Genomic DNA, 23,983 nt, shown 5'->3' on the forward strand with positions numbered 1-23,983 from the left:
CAAGGACGCTGAGCATTTTTGTGTGACCGCTCCTCCTTGTCACCTTCCTTATGTGGCGGCATACCTGCTCCTCTTTGCCCAGAGTGGAAGCTGTTTCACGCCAGGAGTGAGCAGAAGGTGCCTGGGAGCCTGACCTCAGGGCACCAAAACCCAGCTGTACAACTTCCAATCCTCCAGACGGCAGAAGATAGTGGAGCAGAAGGCTTAAGTAAAGAATATGTAAAGAACACTGCTCGACTCGTGACTGGTGAGTTTTCTGTATTTTCAGGATTTGATGCTGAAAACCGACTTTTCAATTACAAATATCTTTGTACGTATTAACAACTCTTTGTACGATTTACAAATATTTTTACACGTACAAATTCTAATACAGATGAGCAGATGTTTTACACATTTAAATACCCCAAACCAGACAGACAGAACTACAAGACGACTTTTACAGATTCAGGTTCACGTTGACAAATTATTTTACACATTGACAACTCTGACTTTGGACAGTTGGATTGGAATACAGACAGACAACTGTCCATACAGACAGACAGACAACTCTCCATACAGACAGACAACTGTCCATACATACAGACAGACAGACAACTCTCTGTTACAATGGGGGGGGGGGGGGGGGGGGTCTATCCTATTGATGCCTATGTGATGCACCGGAATAGGTAGAGACTGGCGCATGCGCAGTCGGCGCGCATAGTTGCGCACAGGTCGCGCGGTCACAAAATTTGGGCTGCGCGCCGTCGACAGATGGATTTTGACGTCACGCGTACTCTGCGCACATGCGGCCACTCGCGGAAATGGGTTGCATGAACGCCGTTTCTATGAAGGGGAGGAGCGGACATGGGTAGCATGTAGAGGCCTTTATACGGTAAGTTTTACCTCATGACTGAAGTGGAATGCTACTTATTGTTTGTCTTTTGTTCAAGTGGATGGAAAAGAAACGACAGTGAATACGAGTGAAGCCTCTGGTTGAGGGAGCGACAGCTGGGTAACTACCGTTAGGTCGTTGCTAAGTTTGCTAACAGCAGCGCAGCTTACGACACGATAATAAACAAACCAACCTGGTCCATCTCCTCACATAGCTGCCAATAAACAGACTGGCATCCCTTAAACGAAGCGCAGAACATGCTCATGACACATCTAAAGACTATTCTAAACAACATTTTTAGGACGAAAAAGTGTTGGACGACACTCAGAGTGTATTTAGCGAATTCAAAGTCTGTTGCGGTTTTATATATAACCGCAAAAGTCTTCTCTAGTCTTTTGTATTTTTCACAGCTCTTCCGAGGCTGCAATGTGTTGTATATTGTGCATTTCCAGGTGTATATTGTACTATGTATACATAATACTCGTTTTCATGGGTATATTGTATTATATATTTCACATTTCAGGGTATATAGTTTTGGGTATCGCACTTTTTAGTGGTCTATTTGATTATATTTTGCGCATTTCAGGGTATTTGGTTTTGTGTATTGCACATTATATAGTATATATTGTTTTTAATATTGCACTTTTCATGGTATGTTGTATTGGAAATCGCGCCTTTCAGAGTATGTTGTAGTTTAGGGGTATATTGCATCTTGTTGCACATTTCAGGGTGTTTTGTATTGAATATTGTATATTTCATATAATTTTGTATTGAATGTTGTACTTTTCCGGGGTATTTTGGATAGAATTTTTATTTTAGGGGTATATTACATCCTGTTGCACTGTTTGTGTTGCCCATATTCTCTGTTTATTGTTTTATTAATTCTATTTTGGGTGATATATTTGGTATTTATGTTTTATTCTGTGTGACATATGTCTACTCTACATCTTAGGAGGGCAAACAAGACGAAATCTGGATTCCACTTTGTGTCTTCGTGTCCAAATTTCGGATGTGTTTCTTTTCTGGGAGTTAAACTCAGCCAGGAAATTAAATGTAGTAGCTGGCTGTTAACTTTCAAACAAGCTGTATAATACCAACTGATTAGATGTTACAGTTCAGACTGATTATGAGAGATGGGGACTATCATTATTATTGTTACTGTTATGTCTTTTATAGCTTTCTTCTGGTTTTCTTCTTTTGTTGGTTTTGGTTGTTGTTTGTATGTTGTACAAATGTTAGGTTTTTCATAGAATTGACAGGACAGGCATAAATAAGCCACTGGCTTCTGCCTCTTCCATTTCTTTGTCAACTAAAGGGAACAGTATTTGTTAGTGTTTTCATTTTCTATGTGTTGAATTATGACCAGAAATAACCATTCTTTTATTAATTCAGTTTAATTCTGTGTTTTCCATCTTTTTCAGGGAAATCCGAATCAGTGAAATATGGAGAAAGAGCAGCACAACACAGTGATCTTCAGTGCCTCCAAAAAAGAGCTGTTCACCTTAAACAATGGCTTAAAATCCATGCAAAAGAAACTTCGAGCTCAGTGGAAAGTCCAAAGGTAAATAAAGTATTTGTGAGGAAACACATCACCTGTGGATGGAGTAATTACTTTTTTCTTTGATCAAAGTGCCAGTTTCACTCAAATCCAGTAAATTGTCTCTTCCCTGGGAACGTTTATACAATGTAATGTGCAATTGTTTCCATTGCATTTACCTCCCGTCTCCTCCAGTACGAAGGAAGAACTGTCGTCGGAGAAGCTGAAGGGAGTCAAGTTGTGGATAACTGCGGGTCCAAGAGAGAAGTTCACAGCGTCAGAGGTGATTTATAAGTCAAGCTATGTTTCCCTACTGCACGGTGGAGCAGTGGTTAGCGCTCTCACCTCGTGGGTTCAGAAAACAGCTGGACCTTTCTGTGTGGAGTTTGCATGTCTGTCCAAAAACATGCATGTGAGGCTGATTGGCGACCTGAAATTGCCCCGAGGTGTGAATATGAGTGTGTGCAGTTGTCTTGGGTCCCATTTGCACCACTTCGGTCTCATTTGCACCACAACATTTCAAGTGAAAACAGATCATTTTTATGTCTTTATTTCAGAAAAGTTTACATGGCAACGTTTTGAAAACAATGTCCGTTTACAGGGAAACGTCAGAAATGCTGAAAATGATGTAGTTAGCATGAAGTTGGCGCAGTTTGTTTTAGTAATGAAATCACACACATGCGGGCAGAGAACAATATGCTATTAACATTACTAATGGCGAGTACACAGACATTCGTATGGACAGACAACAGAGTTGGATTGTTAATATGGTGACTTGTCAACTATTAAACTACCAAGTCACAGGAGTCTATGGACTGGGAGTCATGACACTCTGAAGGCAAATGTTTTTGTTGTTGTCAATCTACTCGCGCATGTGCAGAACTATTTACTACAGGCGAGTCGGTGCGTTTTCAAAAAGCTCCACCTTTGAAGCAACTCAAAAAGATCATTGCCAGTGTCTCAAGAGCACCATTGTGGTGTAAACGGACCACCAAAACGCGACCAAAGTTTTTCGTTTTCACTGGAAATCATCGTCATGTAAACGGGTCCTGCCTCTCATCTTTGCCCTGTGATGTACCCTGAGATGGGCTCCAGCCCTCCTCCACCCTGCACAGGATGTGTGGAAAGTATAGAAGTTGGATGGATGGATGTTTCCTTATAGATTTCTGTGCAATCTAATGTGGCACAAGTCCTTCCAGCTGGTATCTCAATGTGGTAAACATCTGCATCAGATGGTCACTTTTTACTTGTTTTCTCCCTCTTTCATCTAGCTGGAAATGCTGAAGCATTACCTGGATGCAGGAGGGAATATTTTAGTCATGCTCGGTGAGGGAGGAGAAGTCAAATACGACACAAATGTCAACTTCCTCCTGGAGGAGTTTGGAATATTGGTCAACAACGGTGTGTATGGAGATTTGTGGAAAATGAGAGTTTAAAGCAAATGTCCCAGACATCATGATTATAAAAAAGTGTTTCTGTGGTGATTGTTTTGTGGCACTACAGACGCTGTTGTGAGGAATGTGTACTACAAATACTTCCATCCAAAGGAGGCACTTGTGTCCGACGGTGTATTGAACAGGTTTGTGACACGTCATGGTTTTTCAATCATACAAAAGTTTGAGGTTTTCTTGTGTTTAGCATCTTTTTTGTATTTATTCATTAATTTTCAGTAAAAACTAAGAATAATAACTTAACTGTGAATGTGTCCTGTAGCATTTATCTCATGTTGGAACCTGGCCTTAAGCCCGCTGGTTCCTCCGGGTCCTTTGTTCCTATACTTGGTTGTTTAAAAAGGGTCTCAAGACAGCAGGATACGTTTTACCATTTATTTAGCAGAGAAAGTAAAGAGCCGTATGCGATGCGCAGCGCTGGACCCTGAACGTCTCAGCAGGAGGACCAGCAAAGTATCCAACTTCCGTGGTTCAGCATTTTCCTTCTGGGTGGGGGCCACACCTCGACAATAGGTTGGGCTTGATTGTCCAATTTTGTCATGGCGTCTGTTGCCAACCGAAATCAGACGTCTTCAATCAATGTGCGTCATGAAAGCTGTATGTGTGTATGTTGTCATCCGGAGTAGCTGAGTTCTATTTCTTCGTCAGGCTGAGAGCTGAACAACCTTATCCTGGAATGAACGCTCAGAATGTCCTGTTAGAATGAACTGTCAGATTTTCAGTATCTAAGCATTCACGTAAACCGTGATCATAGTATTGCTAATGTAGTATCCTTCACTCACTTACTTAAAAATCCAATTTTTGAAATGACAAAATAAACTAAAAAAAAATAGAAAGTTATACTCCACTGTGGGAAGTTTTTAAGCCAGTGAGAGGAATGTTGCAAAATAAGAATTATAATCAGATACAGGTTTTAACAACATGACTCTTTGGCATTGCATGATGGAATAGAAGCCTGGTTTTGTCAGACATGGTTAAACTTCCCAGTGTCCTTCCAGTTATCAAAATAGGACAATATCAAGACATTTAAGGGTGTTTAAGCTATTTGTCCTTATTATGTTGTTAATTTGTCTATAATTGTGTGAATTCTCTCTCCTGTTCAGAGAGATCAGCTGTGCTGCTGGCAAAGTGGTCACAGGAATCACCGAGGATGAAAACATTGGAAACAACGCCCAGTAAGTGACTCGCTGTCGTATCCTCTACGTATAATAGTGAATTTATCTTCCAGAGCTGCTTTTGAGTGGAAGCTGTTGTGTGTCTGTCTGCGCAGGGCTCTGACCTTCGTTTATCCATATGGCGCCACGCTGAGTGTCATGAAGCCCGCCGTGGCCGTCCTGTCCACTGGCTCGGTCTGCTTCCCCCTCAACAGGCCCGTCCTGGCCCTCCATCAGGGGAAGGTCCGAGGCACAGTGAAACTGCACGTTTGGGAATTGTACTGATGAGAGATGATGGTGTTGAAAGATGTGTCGTATCCTCTTAAGGAGTCGGGAAAGCTGGCGGTTTTGGGTTCCTGCCACATGTTCAGTGACCAGTACGTGGACAAAGAGGAGAACAGTAAAATCATGGTGAGCTCAGACAACGTCTTTTTGTTGTTGAAGAATTATCAGAAGGATAACTGCTACCAGTTCTACTCTGTTTTTTGGTTTATTTGCTGCATTTCATTGCAGGACGTTGTGCTCCAGTGGCTCTTAACTGGTAATATTCAGCTCAATCAGATTGATGCCGAGGACCCAGAGGTGAGGCAATATAGTGAGGCATGATGCAGAGTGGTGTTACAGTAGCTCACATTTAAAATGTCCTTGTCTGTACTGTCCCGCAGATCACGGATTACACCATGTTGCCAGACACAGGCTGCTTGTCAGACCAGCCTCGAGTGTGTTTACAGGAGGTGGACGAGAACCCCCGGGGCTTCAGCTCCCTCCTTAACATGACTCTGTTCAATTTTTCCACAGACACTCTGCCACAAGTCATCAGGTGAGTGCAGCTTACTGTGGAGCTTCTTGTTTGTTTGCATTACTAAAGCTTTTTTTTTTTTTTCCTCTAGCGCATACAAGCAGCTCAATGTGAAAGATGAGCCCCTTCAGCTGATCACACCACAGTTTGAGACCCCTCTGCCTCAGCTTCAACCTGCTGTAAGCTTCAATCCTGTCTCACATCTCATGTTTGGTAGTTTGCATCTTAAATAGCAACCAGTATTGACTCAGGCCCCGTGTGCACGACGCTTTAAGTAAAAACGCAAAACATTCATTGTCCGTTTACATGATGGTGCTCAGTCACTGAAAACTTTTTGAAAATGTTTCCCACGGTGGAACTTTTTGAAAACGCTCTGCTTTTGTAAAAGTCCAACTCCTTCCCCATATAGATGGAGAAAATGCTGCTACTACGCATGTGCACCACAGTAAATAGTTCTGTACATGCTCAGTAGATGGACATAATGTCACCACTCCCATTCCATCTTCTCCCGCACTTGGTAGTTTTATAGTCGACAGTCACCATATAACAATCCAACTTGGTCGTCTGTCCATGTACTCCCACTGTTAATGTTTAGGACATGTTCTCTGCCTCATGTGTGGTTTCATTACAAAAACAGCACCACCTTATGGCCCTGCATACTTACATTTTCAGGGTTTCCGCCTTTTGTAAACGGACATCTTTTTCAAAACTCCTTGTAAACTTTTCTGAAAAGCAAAAGCAATCAATTTCCACTAGAAACGTGTAAATGTGGCCCATTATAGTTTCTGGTTCCTTGAGAACATGATCTTGGTAACCTCAGAGCAGGAAAAGCCCCTCTGTTAAATCAGGCATCACACATACTTTGTTAGGATTCACTGCTGGAAGGGAACATTTGCAAACTTTTTTCCCTCCTTAGGTCTTCCCACCTGCTTTTAATGAGTTGCCACCTCCCATGCTGGAGCTCTTCGATCTTGATGAAGCATTCTCCTCTGAGCAAGTTCGCCTGGCACAGCTCACCAATAAATGTATGCCGCAATTCATTTTTACAAACATTTTATTACTTTGAAGGTACCGTACATAATGTTGTATTCACAGGCACAGACGATGATCTGGAGTTCTACGTGCGGAAGTGTGGTGAAATCATGGGGGTGACGCCAAAGTTGGACAAAGAGCAGCGGGATGCAAAGCACATCTTGGAATACATTTTCTTTCAGGTTGTCGAGTTCAAGAAGCTCAGTCAGGTAAGAGAACTCAAACTCTCCTGCAACTGAAACAAATTCCCCTTTGAAACAAACCGTTGTTTCTTGCAGGAACACGACATGGAGGCAGAGGCCAGATTCACGCCGATACAAATGGATTCAAGAGTTGTGGATTAGAACAAACAAAGGACTCGTCCAACTGTTATGGACTACGCAGTTTCAGCTGCTCCCACCTGTATCGCAGTTTTGATACCATAAAACTACAGGGACGGTATACGACACTTAGATAATACTTTGTTAGAAATGGCCATTATATCACAAATGATCTCATCAATAAAAAATAATTTCAAGAGTTGATGGCACAGTTGAGCAGTTTTCTGGATGAAGGCAGACAATAAGTCCAAACATTCAACTGTTCTCTGGATCGCTCATGGAGAAACAGGCTGGGGAGTCGGACTCCATATCCAGTCTGGGGCTCTCAGATTTAATCAAAGATACGTCCCACGTCATCTGAGAGACACTGAGCTCAGTGTTGGACAGATCAAGGCCAGCCATCAGTTTCAGCTTCTGAAGAGACAGCACCTGCGGCGTGGAGGACTTTCCCTGGAGAGGAACGGCCAGCTGGTATCCGTCGGCATCCGGAGGATTTGGGATGTTCAGAGAAAAACCCGGGAAAGGAGAGCCGGTGTCTGACAACAGCAGATGGGAGACCTGGAAGGACGGCTTGCCGTCTGCCCCGTCCGCAAACGTGCCAGTGGAAGCCCTCGACGTGGACAGCTGCTCCACAGACATGGCCGACGAGTTCTGCTCCCCGTAAAACTTTCTGTCCAGCTCGCACAGAGACGAGCACTCGAAGCTCTTCAGATCTACAAGACACAATGTTGGACAGCTTTTAGACTCCGATGAGAACGAGGCTACATTTAACGTTTCAAGTGAAAACATTGTTTTTGCATTTTAGTTTCAGAAAAGTTTCTCGTTACTCAACATTTTGAAAATTGGGTCCCGCTACACAGCAACAGCAGAAACACTTAATGTAATGAGCATGTTGGGCCACAGATGTGTGTAGTTGGTTTTTGTAATGAAATAACACAATCTAAACATTAACAATGGTGAGTACACACATTCATATGGATGGACGAGGGCATTGATTGTATTTTCCGGGTGACTCGACTATAAAACTGCAAAGTCCCAGGAGACTATGGACTCTGAGTCATGACACTCTGGAGGAGAACATTGTTCTTATTGTCCATCTACTAAGCACATGCAGAAGAACAATTTACTGCAGCCGTGATGCACATGTGCAGGAGCAGAGATATAGAAAAGCTGCATTTTCCACAATTTACAGAGACCGGGTCAAATCCTTTTCAAAAAGTTGTATTTTCAGTGGTTCTGAGCACCGTGTAAACAAACCTCAATCATTACAGAAGTTTTTCATTTAAACTTGGAAGTGTGTAAACGGCCTGAGTCAGCTCATTATTGACCTCATCAAACCAGCTTTACTCACCTTTACTGTCCAAACCCTTCTCCATGGTTTCCTCGGGCTCGTGAGCGTCCTCGTTGCTCCAGCGCAGCTTTAAAGCTTTTGTTAATTGGCCCAGCTGGAGGCCGAGCAGGTCGTCAGGCTGGAGAAGGTGGGAGGAGTCTGCAGTTTTAGCTATGAAGACGTCATAAAACAAATGCGTTCGTTTGTAAGTTTGTTTTCCATACTTATATTTGTGAAATAAAAGGTTTTTTTCATAAAATATTCTACCTGACTCTTACCTGCAAGTACATATTTAGCTTCAAATGTTTGAGTAGCTTTGTATGAAACACTGTCATTATATAGTGTAAGGCAGTATAGGAGGAAATTGTTTAGTTCTGACCTGTCTGATGTCAACAACAAAAACAGTTCAAATGTAGTTTTTAAGTGCTTATGTCAGATTAGTGGCCATAACCATTTCAAATCATTCTGAACTACAGAGCAATACCAGCGTGAAGAAAAATACTAATTAAGAACAAACTGTGTGTCAATAAATAACATTTGTGGTTTTATTTTAACAGATCAAATTGAAACATATTTTCTCAAATTGTTCTAGTTAAGTGGAAAATATCAAATGTAGGTCTTGAAGAACAAGTGAAATTTTTTAATTCAGAGATGTAAAACTTACTTCTGCTCTATGAAGCTTTGAATGGTCTCTGGTCTAAACACAGCTCAGATTTACTAGTAGAATATGAAACATCCAGACCCCTGGTGTCCTCAGGAGGAGGGAGTTCCTACTCCTCACCTGTGGGACAAACTTCCTGAACACTTGAGTGCAGAGCCCCAGACATGGCTCCTGAAATAACATTTTAAATTGTGGCCACAAACTACTATTTCGTGGCATCAAAATAGTATTTTGTGGTCTTAAATTACTATTTCATGGCCATGCCATAGTAATTTGAGGTAACGAAATACCATAATGTGGCCACAAATTGCTATTTAATGGCCATGAAATACTAGTTTGTAGTCACAAAATAGTCATTTTTATCACAAATGACTATTTCCTGGCCTCAAAATAGCATTTCCTGTCTTCAAATTACTATTTCGTGGCCACAAAATAATAAATTGTGGCCACAATTTGAAGTTTTTTTTCAGATGCCATGTCTAGGGCTACATACAAAGCTTTTACTTAATTTCTTTTTTACTCCTTTTTTCTTTCTTAATTGAAATGTTGTTTTGTTATATTTCAGAATTGCTTAATGTTTATTTTTCTGTCTCCTGCACCAAGGCCATCTCCACACTTTTTAAAAGCATAAGTCAATCTAACTCAAAATATCTGGTATGTAAAAGAAAAGTTGGACAACGGAGGATGATTTTAATATTTTACAGGAAGGATGGGAGAGAATATGGTAAATACAATGGAATTCAACCTGTTCAAACATGTGGAAAGAACAAATTTAGATGAACACCAGAAATGAAAGTCTTCCCAGAAAGTACTCACAAATATACATTCAAAGAACAAGTGATCAACACTCTCAATATCACTATCACAAAAGGTGCAAGAATTCTCTTCAAAACCAAAACGAAGTCTCAGAAACTCCTTGGAAGTGTATATGCCATTGATCAATTTGAAATTAACTTCTTTAAGTTTTGGAGCAACAGGAAATTGTATATATTTACTCCTTAATTTGTCCACTTCCTCTTTGGGAAAAGTGCTTACAAATTCGGGTTCTGTAAAGTGAAAAGAACGCATCCTCTGACCGTCCTTTCCACTCTTCCGGTTGTTGCTTACGCGCTTCCAGTTGTTTCACCGCGCAGCGCTTTTGCGCAGCTACGTCATGGTGACGACAAGGAGGAGGAGAAGGGCGCCAGATAGAAATCTGTGAGCGCGTATATTCCGGTCCGCCCCGCTCCCGCTGCTCCTCCAGCTGCTCCTCCGGGCTCCAACATTTACGAATCAAGACTCCCCGGATTCCCAGGACCATTAACAACAACAACCCGGTGGAACTCGGCGGCTTTACAGCGTGTTTACAAGCGTCAGAGGATAAATCTTTAACAGCCGAAGAAGAGGAGGGAGATGTCCTGGTGGTCGCGCGGGTAAGATGATCATATTTATGTGAAATAACTGCAGCACTGTTCGTAATAAAAAGACATAAAACAGGGTTAAATGTAGTATTTCGTGTGGTGAAGTGAATGCCCCGCTACTATAAGCCCGCCTTTGTAAACTTCGCGGAGTGGGCTCGGGTTTGTGCCGCCCTTTTTCCTGAACACTTCCCAAAGTAGTAGAAACCTAAGTGCTAACTTCATAACTGCGCTGCACTGCCATCGGTGTGTGTGAGTGTGAGTGTGATATGATCGTTGGCCGTGTGTGTGTTTGTGAGTGTGAGTGTGTGATATGATCGTTAGCCGTGTGTGTGTGTGTGTGTGTGTGTGTGTGTGTGTGTGTGTGTGTGTGTGTGTGTGTGTGTGTGTCCTGGCTGTGCTGACCACCTGTTGTGTGTCAGGGAGGATGGAGAGGACGCCATGCTGCAGGACACAGACTCAGATGTGGCAGAGCAGAGGGACGGAGGGAAGGTGAAAGTCAAATGGACCCAGGAAGAGGTGATTGTTGTCGTCCACCACCCCTCCCCCCAGCATCAGACGGACCCATGGCTCTCTAACTTGTTGATTTCATGCTTGTCTACAGGATGACAAGCTCAAAGCGCTGGTCCACAAACTGGGGACGAATGACTGGAAACATATAGCCGGCTACATACCTGTGAGTTCTGATCAGTAAACTTAAAGCCCTCTGTGTGATTGATTGTACTGCTCATGAAGGTCAGATCATGTATTGCTTTAGTTTTCCATAAATCACATTTGCAAAACAACATCCCAATCTTAGATTATGGTGAAGTGATCTCCAGGGGGGTATTCCAGAAAGGAGGTTCAATAAACTGGGAGTCTTTCCCTGAACTCTTCAGTTGACTCACTCTGAGTTTCCAGTTCCAGAACAGCTGGTCTTCTTTAGTTCAGTCAACTCCAATATGGGAACCTTGAGTTACGCGTGTGCACAACCAGAATAAAACGCCATCATCAATGGACTCTGATACCACGAGTCAATATGGCAACACACCGAAAACCGTGTTATCGTCCTGTAAAAATAACTGCACTGCAGCAGCAGAGGAGAGAGAGACGGCATGGGAGAACTCATAACTGAATGCATTACTCCTTTGACTGAACATTTAACTTAAGATTGCAGCATACTACTGTACCTGTATGCTGAAAAAATAAATAGGTGAAAAATCTGAATTTCATTTAGGTGCAATCCAACAGGAGAAAGGCGACTTGGAAGCAGCTAAAAGTGAAAGATAAAACATAATTCAGAATGAAATGGCGCATATGCAATGATGACGCCTCACTTTGATTTTAATTTTAATATTTAAATTGATGTAGGCTGTTAAATTAAAAAAATCATTCAGTGGTCACTTCAAGTAGTAATTTAAACCAGTAACAAAATGTTGTTTGAACGTGGAGTCATTTAAAATGTGATGATGTGTAGATCAACACTCAATAAAATACTAAAATTACTACATAAAGACACACACGTGTGTGTGTGTGTGTGTGTGTGTGTGTATATATATATATATATATATATATATATATATATATATAAAATTTATTTTCTTAATTTATAGTGCAAGGGTGACTTCTCTAACCGCTCTACACAGTTGCTTTACCAATATTATAAAGAAAACTACCATTTCACAAAAAAATGTAAAGCTATGCATAAAATGCTCTCTGATGTGAGGCGCCGAGTCAATTGTGGAAGGAATTTCCCCACTGGGAATTAATACGGTGCAAAAAAACACAATAGATAAACGTTGTCCAAGATCATCACTTTGAAGCTTGCTTTGTTGTTTAGAGTCACTCTGAACATCAGTGTCAGCACCGATGGTTTAAGGTCCTGGATCCAGAACTCATTAAAGGTCCTTGGACCAAAGAAGAGGATGAGAAGGTACGTGGCCTTTCACAGGATTGCAATCTCACTTAACACATCCTACCTGATGGTGTTTATATACCCGATGTCTTCCCCGACAGGTTATCAAGCTTGTGAATCAATACGGCAACAAACAGTGGGCGATGGTGGCCAAGCATCTGAAAGGCCGGCTGGGGAAGCAGTGCAGAGAGCGCTGGCACAATCACCTCAACCCCAACGTGAAGAAGTCGTCGTGGACAGCCGAGGAGGACCTCATCATCTACAAGGCTCACTGCCTGCTGGGTAACCGCTGGGCCGAGATCGCAAAGCTGCTCCCCGGGAGGTGAATACATGCCTTTCGTTGTCACTGATCAGCTCACCGGGGTTTTAACATTTTAAAAGATACTTATCTGTCCACTTTCAGATTTTATGCCACATAAAAGAGTTGCAGCTGGCTCACTAAACCAGATTTGGTTTACGCTCCTTGTAATACACATTATATTCATAAAGTTGTCAGTTTTATTCTAATTACTGTACTCATTGTGGACTTTCAGCACATTTTTCTCTCAATAACAATAAAGTAAACTTATTAATCTTTCAAAAGTACTCAGTAAAAAAGGATTAGATTAAGATGACTGTAATATTAAATATTATTATGCAAGATTAAAAGAAACAGAATATTTTCAAACTGAATAAAATGAACTACACCTCAGGTTTAATGAAGACATCTCTAAAGTGTAGTTTTGAAGTTACTTAATATCACTTTGAAGCAGTAACCAGGATATGAGCTTGTTATGCCACAGAAATGTTAAAATAATGACTTTCTCCTCCATTGTTTCCCCTCAGTGTGTACATTTTATTGTAAAATTGAAACGAAGTAAATGTGAAGGGTCCATAATATCAACAGCTGGTGGCTGAACGTGGAAGATCACACTGTGCGAACTATCAGATCGAGATGAAATTAATCCATAAATCCTATTTGGTTTGGATGAAAATTAGAAAGACTATGTGATGACTGCAGAGGCAGAGATATTTTCTCATCTTCAGTTCTTCATCAGTTTGGCTCTTTGCTATATTCATTGACTTTATCTCAGCATAATGAAAAGAGTAAAAAAAATTTTTTAAATACAAACAAAGGGCTTTGTTGTGAACATGCTATAAGAGAAGCAGTCTTGCATTTAGACCATGGGTGTGAAGCATAAGTCCAGTGGACCCAAAACAGCCCCCATGGGGCTCCAATCCGACCGGACAAATTGTCATAATTTCAAATATAAGAATGATTTGAAGAAGAAGAAGAAAAACCACACAACCACCAACAGACACAACACAATACTGAGACTGGAGCTTAGATGTCGGTGATGCTGCCATGAAAGCTCGCTACCTCGTTGCTATCAAACTCAAAGCCATGCTGACTGGGTGACTTTGTAAAAACACCCATAATGCAACAGCTACTGTATAGGAGAAGTTCACTGTGTTTTGCACCGGGAGGTTTCATTAAAATTGTCTTATTGAGATTGTGGTCATTTTCCGTAGGAATTGTTTGGGTTTGTTAAAATATCAACATTTTCAGCAGATATACTTTGCGCCACAATAAAGAAAAACTTTAAAGTTTGAGTTGAAATATTATTATGGCAATGTTTTACCAGTTCGACCCACTCAAGATGAAATTTGGCTGTATGTGGCTCCCGAATTAAAATAAGTTGGACACCCCTAATTTAGACCAATACGATAGAATATTAACAAATCGATGGTTGGATTTACGTGAATATGATCATGGACATGGGATATAGATTGAATATAAATATTTAGAGTGAGTTTGTAGTGATGTGGTGTCTCCCTGGAGTGTGAATAATGAAAGAATAATCAATGTGATGTATATTCATTTCCAGGACCGACAACGCTGTGAAGAATCACTGGAATTCCACCATCAAGCGCAAGTTAGAAATGGGCTTCTACACCGGGGAGGACTTCAAGCCAAACGAGCTGGAGGAGCTGCTGGCTCGAGTTAACAAGGATCTACAGGTGGGTGTTCTTCACGCCCTCTTCTCCTGTTCAACTCTGTGAACTGTGCACAGTGAGTTTTTCTCTGGTTTCTCAGATGCCCGGCTGTTCTCAGGACGGCCCAGACAACGACCCCGAGCAGAAATATCCTCCTGCAGTAAGCAGCCCAACACATGTCTAAGATTTCACAAGTTATGAGTAAAGACTGAACTCTCCATCCTCAACCTGCAGGAAGCATCTACCTCCAACACTGACACCAGCGTCACGGTGAAGACCGCCTCCTCTCCAAAGGACAGTTTGAGCCCGGACACCGACATGGAGGCAGACGCCTCAGGAGACATGAGCATCACCAGCTGGGTGGTGGACAGCTCGGGGTTTCTCTCCCCGAATGGCCCTGTGCTGAAAGAAGTCCTAGACATGGTGGACGGGGTAAATATCCACACATACTTCTATTACGCTGGTTTCAGGATTATACCAGTACCAGTTTAGTACACTGCACAGAGTACTCAAAGATCCCTGATACAAACCGACAAGTATTACTTAACGTCATGCGTCAGCAACGTCGCCTGCAGGTACGAAAGAGAGGACGGGCGATGTGCGCGGTCTGGAGATTTATTTTAAATTTATTTAGACTTTTTTCATTGATTTTTTGGGTTTTAGTACAAACGAGGAAAAAAAGATCAAGACAGCAACAACCAAAGCCCCACCCCAAAACTCACAACACTGCAGTACACATACCTATACAACAAATAAGGAACGGGATAAGTGAGTATAAAAATGAAGATGACAGGAGACAGTAGTATTGTACATAAATGAAAAGGAAAACAGGCAGTAATTAAAGGTGAGTTATAGTGTCTGAAGGAAGGAGTACAATGGTTTCCATATCCTCCAAATGTATGATAAGTTTTTTAGAGGGATAAATGCAGAAATCTGCAATAACCACATGTCTCCTACGGGGACCTGAAGAGTTGACCTCCGCAGCAAGATACATTTTTTTTTAGCTAAAAACAAAAGGATTGTTAACAAAAATGTTGTGTTCTTATCAAAAAGATTTACTAGATTATGGCTTAGACGATAGAGAGAATGAGATCGCAAAATCTGTTTACCAGTGATCTCCTGAATTATAGAGTAGACCTTCCAGAAAGTCTGAATGCGCTCACATGACCAAGATAAGTGGATAAAAGTAGCTTTATGCATTTTACATTTACAACAGAGATTCTGTCTGAACAGCAGCGTTTACCCTCCCCTATCCTGTCCCCAAACGACAGGATGAGAAATCCCCTAAAAAGACACTGGGTGTTTGAAGCATAGATCAAATCAAAATTTTGCAGAGAGATCACAGTAACAATTTAGACACAAGCAACAGTCCGCGAGGGGTTAGGGTTAGCCTCCGCCTTCTCCGGCAGGTTGATTATTTTCAAGTTTTTACGTCCACCGCGGTTTTTCAAGTCATTGATTTGAAGCTGCAGGAGCTGGACTGTTTTTTCCATGCGGGTGTCGTGGGCACCTTGACCGTCTTCTGTAGCAGAGACCCGTTCCTCCATCTCCTTCATCTCCTCCATGTCCGCAACTCGGTCAGAGAGAGCCGACAAAGAGCTCTCTGTCGAGGAGACGGACACTTTTCTTTCATCCAAAGTGCCGTCAATTGTGTCCAGACGAGCATCGACTGGTTTATCCATGTCCTTCACCCAGGAGGCCACAGATTATATTTCCGTTAAGATTCCCTCGCCCGGGGAGCATGGAGCCCCTTGTTGAGCATTTTTCTTCTGAACGTCAACACCCGGCGAAGAAAAAATAGAAAAGTCTTTGTCTGGCTGCAATGTAGGCATCTCTGGAGTATAGCACGAAAGTTGGAATAGGGTGTATCTGGAGAAAGTCGTAGATTTGGTCAAAGTCTGGAGCGGAGCAAAGTCTCAAGTATCCATCTTGGTCTGGGTCACGTGAACACCCACACTGGTTCTTGGTGATTGTTTTTTGATAATTCCGAGAGTGACGAAAGTAAGAGACTGTCAAACCATCAAGAGGAGGCAAGAAATAGTTCATCCAAGATCAGGAAGTTAATCAGCAGAGACATTTGGACCAGCAGACTTCGTCCGATGTTAGCTTAGCTGCTCAGTGGATCCAGGAGGATCCGTCTACTACATGTCCAGGTGTCCTTGAGCAAGACACTGAATCCCAAATTGCTGCCAATGGATGGACTGTGCCCTGTGGCAGCACCTCCATTGGTGTTTGAATGTGTTGAAGCGTCAACACAGAGGCTGTACAGGGGCGGTTAGGTTTAATGGCATTTAATAAGTTCTCATATCAGCCAGCAGCTAAAGATTAGTACTCGTACTTTACAAGAGTGGTAGCTGTGCATCCCTCATCAGGATCAATCAGATGGTTGAAATAACTTTTTTGTGTGAAGGATCTTGATGGCTGGTGCAACATCGCGGCCTTTGACCTGCCAGAGGAGAGCCCCAGCCCGGAGCGACACCACCAGTTCCGCCTGGAGGGCAGCGCCCTGCAGGAGCTCAGCAAAGGCAGCAGAGGAGAGCTCATCCCCATCTCCCCCGGGGGAGTCACCCCGCCCTCCATCCTGAACCGCCGCAGACGCATCGCCTTGTCCCCCGAAACCAGCAACTCCATGACTCCCAAGAGCACGCCGGTCAAAATCCTGCCGTTTTCCCCATCTCAAGTAAGACATGGTGGTTTTTATTCTATTCTCGCGGCTCCTGATGTCACATGAGCTTCTAACCCCAACGTGTTGTTCTTGAACAGTTCCTCAACATGTGGACCAAGCTGGACAGTCACGACCTGGAGAACCCGTCCCTCACGTCCACGCCGGTGTGCGGCCAGAAGGCCATCGTCACCACGCCGCTGCAGCGAGACAAGACCCCCCTTACACAGAAGGAAAACTTAGTGTAAGTTACATTCATACAGAAAGCAGAGTTCACGTGTTCTCTTGAGGCCCAATACAGGTTGATATTGCATCATTTAAAGATTGTAGAGAGGGGAAAAGGTTATTTTTTCAAAAAAATTGAACTGTTTTTTATATGTGTAGAAAGAGAGATTCATAATATATGGATCAGATGACATTAGAGTAAAATAAGTGGCAGGTTTAACCGTGAAACCTCGACCCAAACAGTCGACCACAGGCTGCAGAAAACTCACATCCCTGAAGAGGCACTGAGAAAGAGGATTTCACTGGACTTTTTACAAATATATTTTTAGTTTTCCACCTGTTTAGTGAAAATGATCAAGGCGGACATCTTTACACCAAAACTAAGTGAATGGTTTTCTAACAATAATAAGTGTCACCATAGCCTGTGTATGAGCCCCCATAAGCGAAAGTCTGTTCTCCCCCTCTTGCTTGCTCCACTTTTTAGTCACTGTGCTCATACAGGTAGGCCTATCGCGATAATCAATAAATCAATCTGTCAAGAAGACAGCAGCACTACATCAGACTCTGTCTCCACCATTAATACTTCATCTCCGTATGATTACCGTACTTTCAGACGACAAGCCGCCACTTTTTTTTTTTTTCTTTTTTTTTTTTTAAACATGCTATGAACCCTGCGGCAGACGACTCGGCTTTTTAAGGGATAACAAGCTTCAGGCTGCTGATACGTGGGTGATGCGTTCAGGTGCATCACGAAACTCCAAAGCTCACGGCAACATATTGAAAAAAAAGAATTATTTCTATGAATTTAGAACTATGAACTGAACGAGTTCATATTAAAATTTGTGAACTGAACTTTGAATTAGTTCATGTAGAAACTGAACTTTCCCAACACTGCCGGTCAATCACTCTTGTGTGGGGAGGCGGGGCACCTGGCACACCTGAGTGCAGCATGAAAACCCCGTGAGGAGTAGAGGGTGGGATGAGGGGAGAGAGAGAGAGAGGTTGTTTTGACTATTTATTTTGGATATTTACAATCTCTTTGTTCATAATACAAATCCAATTTTAAATATTCTTAAGAAATAAAAGTTTATTTATCTTTAAAAGGGTATTCTTGCATTATTATACCATTATTAATATATTAGTGGAAAAATTGTATCAAAATGGCAAAATTATCATTTATCGCAATCATTTCTGGGACAATTTATCGTCCAGCAAAATTTGTTATCGTGACAGGCCTACATACAGGTGATGCAGAGATTTTCTCTCCATGACGTCCTGCAGGGAAATAACCATTCCCTCTGGGGTGGAGCTCTGCCTCGCTGATATACTGAATAAATTCAGTATCATATGAAAAAGCGTAACAGATTTCCTTACCGTTTCCAGGAGCTGGAGGTGGCAACTTGGTAGTAACTGTAACAACACATGCAACCAAACTAGAACTATGAACTATATTCAGACACGCAATGTTTTTAACTCTCCAGCTTCAGAATCCTCTCCTTCTGGGTCAGATTCTGGATCAAACTTGGATCAACGGCAGGTTTATTCAAGGTCATAGTGATAAATCCACTAACCCTAAACATTGTCGCGTTGTACTGGTGTTTTGGATTAAGTGGTTTCTCTGTCAAATGGTGACCGGTTTCCTTTGGTGTCCAGCATTGCTGCTAGTAACAGCATATATTAAAATAAGACTCAAAGGTTAGACACTTTGAAACTTGCTGTTAAGACGCGTTCGTCAGGACCAGTACGGATTTCTGTCTGGTTTTTAACATCTGTTATTGGCAGCAACGAAGGATGCTAAAGGGTCACCAGTTCTCTCCCCGCACAGGGGAACCACTCAATCTGAAACACCAGAAAGCTCTTCTCCCTGAGATGGGCCTGGAGTAGGTGTGGACAGACACAGAAACAGCCTGTTCTCAGCAGAGCTCACTAGAGGGACTTTTAGACTGAAATTCGGGACCGAGGCTGGGTTTGAAGAAATACACTTTGAATACAATGTTGTTAGGCCTCTGATACACATGTGACATTGTTGAAAATCTATATGATATGGGACCTTTAAGTAAAAGCAGCAGAGGGCAGTATGCCAGTGAGAGATGAAGAGGTGAAAGGTGACGCTTTAAAAACAAATACTGAAGGATTCATTACGTTTCCAAGTGGAACCAAATTCAAGGAGAAAATTGGATTTTGTGAAAAGATTAAATGGAGACGGATTCCGATTTCACGTCTTTGAAATGTTACAGTCGCTTTGTCTTAATGGAATGAATCCAGCTCACATCAAGGTTCTGTGTTTAGTTTATAAAAATGTGCTTTCCTGTCACTCATTTCAAAGAGTAAACCTGCAGTAGAGCGTCTTTCCCGTTCCTGACACAGATCTGAGGTCAGTTCTGCTTCTCATCTTTTCTTTCCCTCCAGGTTTGTTACGCCCAATCACAAGTCGGATCTCTGCACAACACCACGCACTCCCACGCCGTTCAAGAACGCCATGGAGAAGTACGGCGCCCTGCAGCCTCTGGTCAGTGTCGACCCGCCGTGGCGCTCAAACGTTTGTTTGTTTGGTTTTTCTTGCAGTCAACATAAACATTGGTTTCTCCTTGCTTTGTTTTTTACGTGTAGCCGCAGACTCCAAACCTAGAGGACGACATAAACGAGGTGATCCTCCGAGACGCAGGGATGGATTTGGTCATCAGGTGTTCCACTCCATCCAAGCAAAGCCGCAAAACAATGGTGAATACTTTCAGCTCCAACACCTTCACTGAGTTTAGTCTAATGGTGCTTTCACACCAGGATAGTCCGGGGACTATTCGGGGGAGGGGGCGGAGCTGTAAACATTCAGTTTCACATTTTTCAAAAAGAGGACACTGTTCAAATCAAACATTTATCAGTTAAAGAAGAAATACTCTGACAAACTCAACACTTTCTGATCTGAAATAAAACAAGATGGACGTGAGTGGAAGTTTTGCTGTCAAGTTTTCTATACAGTCCAGAGTGGGTGGGAGAGGGTTCAGACAATTTACTGTTTTCATCTCATGTACAATCAACATAAGAGCTCTTAGAATATAGGTTATTTTTTCTCTCATCCCTTTAAAAGCACACACCCCTAAATTAGCTGTCACAGCTCAAAAGTTTCACAGAGATTTAAAATAGTTCCTATTTCTCTTTTCACTCCTTCATCAAATTTATCCAATATAGTGCAATCCCAAAAGATGTGGGAGAAGTCTCCAATTGCACCACACCCCCTCCGGCAGAGGAGGGAGGCCCTCTTGTCAAAAGTAAAACTTTCTTTCAGCGTCTGCTTTTTTGGATTTGTGCTGTTTTTGTTTTGTTTACTACCCAGAATGCAATGCGCTCTACATCCCGTCCTCTCACTCCGCCCGCTGGAAAGTTTGCTGACAGTCTCTGACGTGCTCACACTGTTCCCGGTTCAGACCTCAGTTCACTTGCAAGTGAACCGAGAACCAAAGTTTTTAGGAGGACCAGAGTTCACTTCTTTGATTGGGACCAGAGTTCGGGGGATCAGAGTTCAAAGCTGCCCAAAGGAAGCAGAGTTTCCCTGAAACAAACTCTTGTCCTGATCAAACGCACTCTCAGGCCCCGTTTGCAGGACGCTTTGGATGCTGGGAGCCACTGAAAACACAACTTTTTGAAAAATGGTTCCCACGGTGGAACTTTTTGAAAACACTTTGTCTCCATGGAAACGGGGAAAGTTAAGAAGTACTGACTGCCACCAGCTATCAATGTTGGCTGATTAGCTGAAGCACTAAATCACAACTGCTAAGTGTAGCTTCTGTCATCCTCGCAGCATCGGCCTCCGATGAAGAAGGTGCGGAAGTCTTTAGCCCTGGATGTGATGGACTGTCAGATGACATCCAAAAGGAAATCTGCAAAGCTGGAGGTGAAACACGGCATCAAGGTAAAGCCGGTGGGAAGATGTTTGACTTCAGCCTGTCTGCTGCTTCCATGTGTCTCATTCTGAACTTGTGCGTCTGCAGGAAGAGCCCATGCTGATCTCCCTCAGCTCCTCCTCGCTCTGCAGCAAGCCACACGACAGCATTCTGGACCAGGGCTTCCTCTTAGGACCCAGTGACAGCGCCATATTCCCCAGCACTGTGCCTCCGGTTCCTGTACGTTCCACCTTCTGATTCTCCGAGGCCCTGTTTACAGGACAATGTTTCAAGTGAAAAGGGCGTTTTCATTTCAGATACGTTTCATGTTTATACGGACAGTTTCTTTCCTGTTGGCCCACCAGTGTGTGCTGTTGGTTGTTTTAGTAATGAAAGTTATGCAGAATAAGGTACACTACAAGGAGCCGTGACATACTACAGATATGTTGGCTTTGGCCTTCATGCATTCATCCTATTTATCTTTGTGGTGTTTTTTCAGGTGTTTGAATAAGTTTGTTTGGTTGCCCTGTGGCTCAGACACCACTCGATGACACTCTTTGCATATGATTATATTTTGGTCAGCATCATTTGCCCTGAATCCAAAACGGCTCCAGACTCCTCACCTGCAGAAGCTGCTGTACTGTCACCTTCTGCTTCTGACATCAACTTTCCCTCTTGCATCAGCCAGTCGACTGTTGAATAACTTGAATAACCTATCCCCTCACCCCAACCGGTCAGCAGAAAAGCCTCCACCTCTGAGTCAGGGCTTCTGCAAAGGGTTCTTCCTGCTAGAGGGAGTTTTTCCTTTACACAGTCTGCTTGTTCATGTGGATTAGTTGGGTGTTTCTGTTTTCTCTGTTAAAAGCACCGAGAAATGACTGTGTTGTGTTTGGTGCTATATAAATAAAATTGAATAGTTGAATTGAACTTGAGGCTGCCGGTGCAGGGTGCATTTGCTTTTGAGACGGCTTCATGAACCCCTAACCACACTTTCGCCCCCTGGTGGTTGGCTGACTATTGAGGATGTGCTTGATTTGACATGGAGTAGAGCCGTATTTTCATTGTTATCGCTGGCGATCATGTTAATTTAATCGTTGCCGCTGAAACCTTGATTAAAATCTGATTGATTTTAGCCATTGTGTGCACGCACAGTTCCAGTGTTTCAGAAAATTTATGTTTTCAAAAAGTTCCACCTTGGGGGCAATTTTTAAAGAGTAGCATTTTCAACAGCTTCAAGCATCCTTGTCTTATAAACAGACACTACAAAAGTTCTCAGTTTTCACTTGAAAATGCTGTAAATGTGCCCAGAGAGCTAACCCTAACAGTGAGAAGAAGCATCTAACTGACTGTTTTCTCTTTCAGATGTCCAAAGAATGGGAGCGGGTTGTGTGTGGACAAACTAAAGACCAGCTCATAATGACGGAAAAGGCCAAACGCTACCTTCGCTCACTGAAGTCTCACCCTCCCAGCCGGGCTCTGATCCTGTCTTGAGACCTCTTGCCAGCAGGACTTCATGTTACCATAGTTTTTTTTTTGTTGCTTTTTTTTTTTTTTTTTTACTTTACTTTTGTTGTTATCACAGAGAAGAAATAACGTACGTAGGGTTAGCACAGAGTTTGAGGTGTTGGCTTGGTGTAGCTCAGTCACTTATGTCAGAGAGACAACAGTTTTTAGATTGAGACTCCATAACAGGCCATGTGTTGTTGTGAAAAACACAAATCAAGACTGTATACTTTAGCTATCAATGATAAGACCTGCCTTTACAATGCATAATGTGTCTCATTGAACCGTTTTTATACTTGTGAACTGTTCAAACACCTGAGTTCATTTGTGATGTGCAAACTCAACCAGGTTTATTGTGAAGTCTGTTTAGTACGGTGTTGCAGAAGGATCGTTGGATAGTAAAGACCTAAAACACAAAAACAAAGGACAAAACTATCATGTCAATAGTACAGTTTCCAGCGTTCAGACTGTGTGGATCCTTCTGGGTCACTGTTGTTTCAAACCAAACGGAAAAAGAAAAAAGATGTTTCATACATCAGTAATCATCCATCAACTTGACATGTTCTGATCCTACAAAATTACCTTTTTATTCTTGTAATGGAGAGGGGATTGTGTTATTGGCACTGTAAATATTTAATGTTGTGTGTTTTGATGTCATGCAACATTTGGTTATTGAAAATAATTAAATATATATATATATATATGTGTGTGTGTGCAGCATAAATTTGCTTTCTGAGCCTGACTATTGATAAAGTATTTCAATTCTACATCTCTGAACAGTCAAATCCATTGACCGGCTGAGTTCAAGTGCTTAAACCCAGATTATCACTCATCCTCCCATCTTCTTTTCACAGCTTGAGCTAACTTCAGCACAAAACATGCAAACTCCACATGGAAACGTGCCCAAAACTGAACCACGACACCGGGAGTGTCTAACATAAGACCCGTGGGCTGAAAACGACCTGCAAGAAGTCCCAATCCGGACCAGAACATAAATTGTAAAAAGAAATTGACAGAAACTGATTAAGCAAATTTCTTAGGAGTGGTGGACACAAGAGGAGATGTGGGTGATGCTGCCTCATCAACCGTCCAAATATCAATTCTAATTTAAAATGGCAAATTAAGACAAACTTCCATGAAAGAACAACATTCGTTTCCATCTAACACACATGTGTCGAACTCCAGGCCTCGAGGGCCGCAGCCCTGCACGTTTTGCATGTCTCCCAGCTTCAACACAGCTGATTGCAATGAGCAGCTCGTTATCTGGCTTTGTGCTGAATGTGATGATGAAC

General features: G+C 42.4%; 2 protein-coding genes across 3 annotated transcripts; both read left to right on the plus strand.

Annotated features, from left to right (window-relative positions):
- Positions 1–584: 584 nt before the first annotated feature.
- Positions 585–8,758, plus strand: ift52 (intraflagellar transport 52 homolog (Chlamydomonas)). Of its 2 annotated transcripts, none has more exons than XM_080461633.1 (14): positions 585–871; positions 2,293–2,432; positions 2,604–2,691; positions 3,680–3,809; positions 3,912–3,987; positions 4,963–5,034; positions 5,130–5,256; positions 5,341–5,424; positions 5,527–5,595; positions 5,679–5,833; positions 5,904–5,991; positions 6,729–6,837; positions 6,908–7,053; positions 7,123–8,758. In XM_080461633.1, the coding sequence occupies exons 2-14, from the start codon at positions 2,314–2,316 to the stop codon at positions 7,186–7,188; spliced, it is 1,329 nt and encodes a 442-aa protein (XP_080317759.1). In that variant the 5' UTR covers positions 585–871; positions 2,293–2,313; the 3' UTR covers positions 7,189–8,758. The 2 variants fall into 2 exon arrangements, with proteins under 2 accessions (XP_080317759.1, XP_080317760.1); XM_080461634.1 differs by having other exon boundaries at positions 866–991.
- Positions 8,759–10,330: 1,572 nt separating this feature from the next.
- On the plus strand, positions 10,331–23,201 carry mybl2b (v-myb avian myeloblastosis viral oncogene homolog-like 2b). Its single transcript, XM_080462192.1, has 15 exons — positions 10,331–10,567; positions 10,975–11,071; positions 11,157–11,228; positions 12,372–12,464; positions 12,548–12,768; positions 14,315–14,447; positions 14,524–14,583; positions 14,658–14,855; positions 16,834–17,103; positions 17,187–17,329; positions 19,720–19,819; positions 19,921–20,031; positions 21,107–21,217; positions 21,297–21,428; positions 22,551–23,201. The coding sequence occupies exons 1-15, from the start codon at positions 10,548–10,550 to the stop codon at positions 22,677–22,679; spliced, it is 1,890 nt and encodes a 629-aa protein (XP_080318318.1). The 5' UTR covers positions 10,331–10,547; the 3' UTR covers positions 22,680–23,201.
- The last annotated feature ends 782 nt before the right edge of the window (positions 23,202–23,983 follow it).

The sequence above is a fragment of the Lipophrys pholis genome (genome assembly GCF_963383615.2).
Source record: "Lipophrys pholis genome assembly, chromosome: 4".
Lineage (NCBI taxonomy): Eukaryota > Metazoa > Chordata > Actinopteri > Blenniiformes > Blenniidae > Lipophrys > Lipophrys pholis.

Excerpts from the sequence above, each read along its gene's own strand:
- ift52 (XM_080461633.1), top strand. The coding sequence starts at position 2,314 with ATGGAGAAAGAGCAGCACAACACAGTGATCTTCAGTGCCTCCAAAAAA. Across the intron at positions 3,810-3,911 it reads TGGAATATTGGTCAACAACG|ACGCTGTTGTGAGGAATGTG; the intron begins GTGTGTATGGAG and ends GTGGCACTACAG. Across the intron at positions 6,838-6,907 it reads GGCACAGCTCACCAATAAAT|GCACAGACGATGATCTGGAG; the intron begins GTATGCCGCAAT and ends TTGTATTCACAG.
- mybl2b (XM_080462192.1), top strand. The coding sequence starts at position 10,548 with ATGTCCTGGTGGTCGCGCGG. Across the intron at positions 10,568-10,974 it reads ATGTCCTGGTGGTCGCGCGG|GGAGGATGGAGAGGACGCCA; the intron begins GTAAGATGATCA and ends GTTGTGTGTCAG. Across the intron at positions 17,330-19,719 it reads ACACAGAAGGAAAACTTAGT|GTTTGTTACGCCCAATCACA; the intron begins GTAAGTTACATT and ends CTTTCCCTCCAG.